Genomic DNA, 3,255 nt, shown 5'->3' with positions numbered 1-3,255 from the left:
AACAGAGAAAAACAAAAAAAAAGACTGAAAACTATTGCTAGAGGCTAGAGCTGTAACTAGACTTCAGTTACTAGGTACCGGGTGGCCAACTAAGAATGGACGCCGGCTGTATCTCAGAAACTACTTATCGTAGACCAAGAGAAATCGCTGGAAATTACTTTCAAGTTCGAAAAATGCTCGCTAGGGGGCGTTTCTCTAATAGCCAATCAGAAAACAGGGTTTTTCTCAAAAATATGCAGGTGAACTAATATTTTAAATATTACTATTGTAATCATCGATAAATTTGTATTTTTTTTGATATAGAGTATTTTGCTCTATCTCATAAAATAAAGTGGTGGGGAAAGGTTAAACTTGCTTTTATTGAAATAAGGATAACTCTGGTTTAGGTTGCGCGATTTAAACAAACTATCGTTTAAAAGAGCTTTTCTTCCTTAATGATCTCCAGTATAAATTTTGTTTCCACAATTTTTTTCGTGGTAGCTAGAGGGCGCTGTTTGACATCAGTTTAACAGTCAGCTGATGAATAGCAAGTATTAATAGATTAAGAGAGAAACCGTAAACACATACTCAGTATACACATTACTTTATATATTATTAAAAAAAGCGGGAACTGAACTAAATCTTTTTATAATTGTTTTTCAGTTCCTTTTTGCGTATCAGTAGAATAAATATTTATTTGTAAAAACTTATGTAAATGTAATTGGTACTGCAAATAAACATATTATTATTATCTTTTCTTTTCTTTTTAATCTCAACATTTCATGTCGGGCGATATATAAGCAGAGGAAGAATTCACTTCATCCTGTCTATATTGATAGGAACTTACGAACTAGATGGCAGGTTTGTAAAATTACGGCCTTTTGCATGGGATAACGTAGGCCTTTTTGTAGTTCCAATTTAGCCAAGTTAGGTGAAAGATTGGTGGTACAAACTCCTTCGGTGGAGATTATGACGGGCACAATACTGACTTTCTTTAGGTTCCAAATGCGTTTTACCTCTATAGCTAAGTTAATATACTTTCTACATTTCTCTTGTTCTGTTTTGAATATATTGTGCGTGAGTGGAATTCCGATGTCAATAATCCATGCTACTTTTTCAGATTTATTGATAAGCAAGATGTCCGGACGGTTGTAATCCACAGTTTTATCAGTTATGATTGGTCGGTCCCAGTATAATAGATGTTGGTCGGATTCCAAAACTGCATCAGGTGTATATTTATAATATGGCAGCGACGATTTTATTAGTTTGCACCTTAATGCTAAGTGCGAATGTATAATCTTAGCCACTTGGTTATGTCGACAGAGGTAATCGGTGTCTGCAAGGGCGGAGCACGCACCAGTAATATGTTCGATGGTTTCACCCGGTTTAGCACATTTTCGACATACATCAATGGTGTCCGTCTTCAGGATGTGCTTTTCATAATTTCTAGTTCTCATGATCCTGTCTTGGATTGCCAGCATGAAACCTTCTGTCTCAGGGTGTAGATTACCATACTTTAAGAAAGAGATTGATGTTGTCTTATCAATGTGAGCAGCAGCTAGTTGTAAAGGATATTTTCCATGTAATATCTTCTCTTCCCAATTATTTATTCGACTTGAATGTGATTCTATTTGAAACTCAAGTTGTGGGGAAGCTAGATTGAGAGGTGTATATGCTTGGTCATGTTCGACTACTGTTTGGATATTTGGGTGAGTGTGTTGTAAAAAGTATTCTCTCATTTTACGTTCTTGTGATTTGCAAAGAGATTTAATGTTGAGCAGTCCACGTCCACCCTCGCTGCGTGGTATGTACAGTCGTTGGATGGATGAATTGGGATGTAAGCAGCGGAATTTTGTAAGCGTTCTTCGTGTTGTTTTATCTAGTTCGTCTAGATCGGTGTCAGACCATTTTAGAATTCCGAAGGAGTATGAGAGTGTTGGAATTGCCCAGCAATTAATGGCCCTTGTCAGGTTCTTGGAGTTTAATTTTGTGTTTAGCAATTTAGTGGGACGGCTTTTATACTTTTCCATGGCCTCTTTCTTAAGATTTGTATGGGGGATTCCAAGATTTTGTTGTATGCCAAGGTATTTGTAGGTATCGTCAGGTTCGAGACAAGGTATATTCATAAAATTTTCCTCGGTCTTCACCACGTGTCCTTTCTTTATTTCTATTGTAGCACATTTATCTAGACCAAAATTCATCTTTATATCGTCACTAAATTGTTGTGTCACTGTTAGTAGAGACTCAAGCTGTTGTTTAGACTCGGCGTATAGTTTAAGGTCATCCACGTAGGGCAAGTGACTATATCCAGTTCGGTCTCTCATCTTTATCCTGAAACAAGCATTAGTGTTGTTAAGTAGTTGGGACAGAGGGTTCAATGCCAGACAAAACCACATAGGACTGAGCGAATCTCCTTGATATATTCCACACCTGATGTCACCTTTCCTAATGTTTTTGTTATTAAGTTTGAGCGTGATTCTCCATAATTTCATTATATATGTAAGCATTGCTTTTACATTGTCGGAAATTTTGTAGATGTCAAGTATTTTGAGGAGCCAGTTATGTGGTATGGAGTCAAAGGTTTTGGAGTAGTCAATGTAGCAAGTATGTAGATTACGCTTTTGAGCCTGCGCTTTTTTCATAATTACAGAATCGATCAACAGTTGTTCTTTGCACCCCATTGCTTTTCTTATACACCCTTTCTGTTCGAAGGCGAAAATGTTGTTGCTTTCACAATGCTGGTATATTTTATCATTTACCATAGCTGTTAGTAGCTTGTAGAAGACCGAGAGGCATGTAATGGGTCTATAGTTATGTGGATTATTCTGATCTCCTTTTTTATGTATAAGGTAGGTAATACCCTCAGAAATGTGTCTTGGTAGCGTAGTGGGATCATTAAGCGCTTTTGTAAAGCAACGTGTAAGTGGATTCATGAGAAGCTGTGAATTTCTTGAGCCAGAAGTTATGGATTTGATCGTATCCAGGGGCCTTCCAATTTTTTGCTTTCTTTAGAGCCTGACTAACATCCATATCAGTAAAAGTTGTTTGTGGCATATCTGTTAAGTTTTGCGTTGCTCTTTCAACATTTGTCAGCCACGGTGCAGTTAAATCAGCATCTTCATTACTAGCCCATATGGATTCCCAGTACTCTTGAAAATGGGTGTCCGAGGTATTATTCTGCACAGAATTCAGTTGTTCAGGGGAGTTGGTTGAAGTTAACGTTTTGTAGAATTTCTTTTCATTTTTTATAAACATTTGGTTCTGTTGTTTTCTTTT

At 36.9% G+C, this 3,255-nt stretch overlaps 1 protein-coding gene across 1 annotated transcript; it reads right to left on the bottom strand.

Annotated features, from left to right (window-relative positions):
* Positions 1-806: 806 nt before the first annotated feature.
* On the bottom strand, positions 807-2,741 carry LOC115889621. The gene has a single exon (XM_030909673.1). It carries the CDS (start codon positions 2,739-2,741, stop codon positions 807-809), a length of 1,935 nt encoding a protein of 644 aa, XP_030765533.1.
* Positions 2,742-3,255: the final 514 nt, after the last annotated feature.

This window comes from Sitophilus oryzae, unplaced genomic scaffold (genome assembly GCF_002938485.1).
Source record: "Sitophilus oryzae breed Bouriz unplaced genomic scaffold, Soryzae_2.0 scaffold_1177_pilon_pilon, whole genome shotgun sequence".
Lineage (NCBI taxonomy): Eukaryota > Metazoa > Arthropoda > Insecta > Coleoptera > Curculionidae > Sitophilus > Sitophilus oryzae.
Note: the sequence above shows the minus strand (reverse complement) of the source record. Positions and strands in the feature narration are given on the sequence as shown.

Coding starts and splice junctions, on each gene's coding strand:
- LOC115889621 (XM_030909673.1), bottom strand. CDS start 2,741: ATGGTAAATGATAAAATATACCAGCATTGTGAAAGCAACAACATTTTC.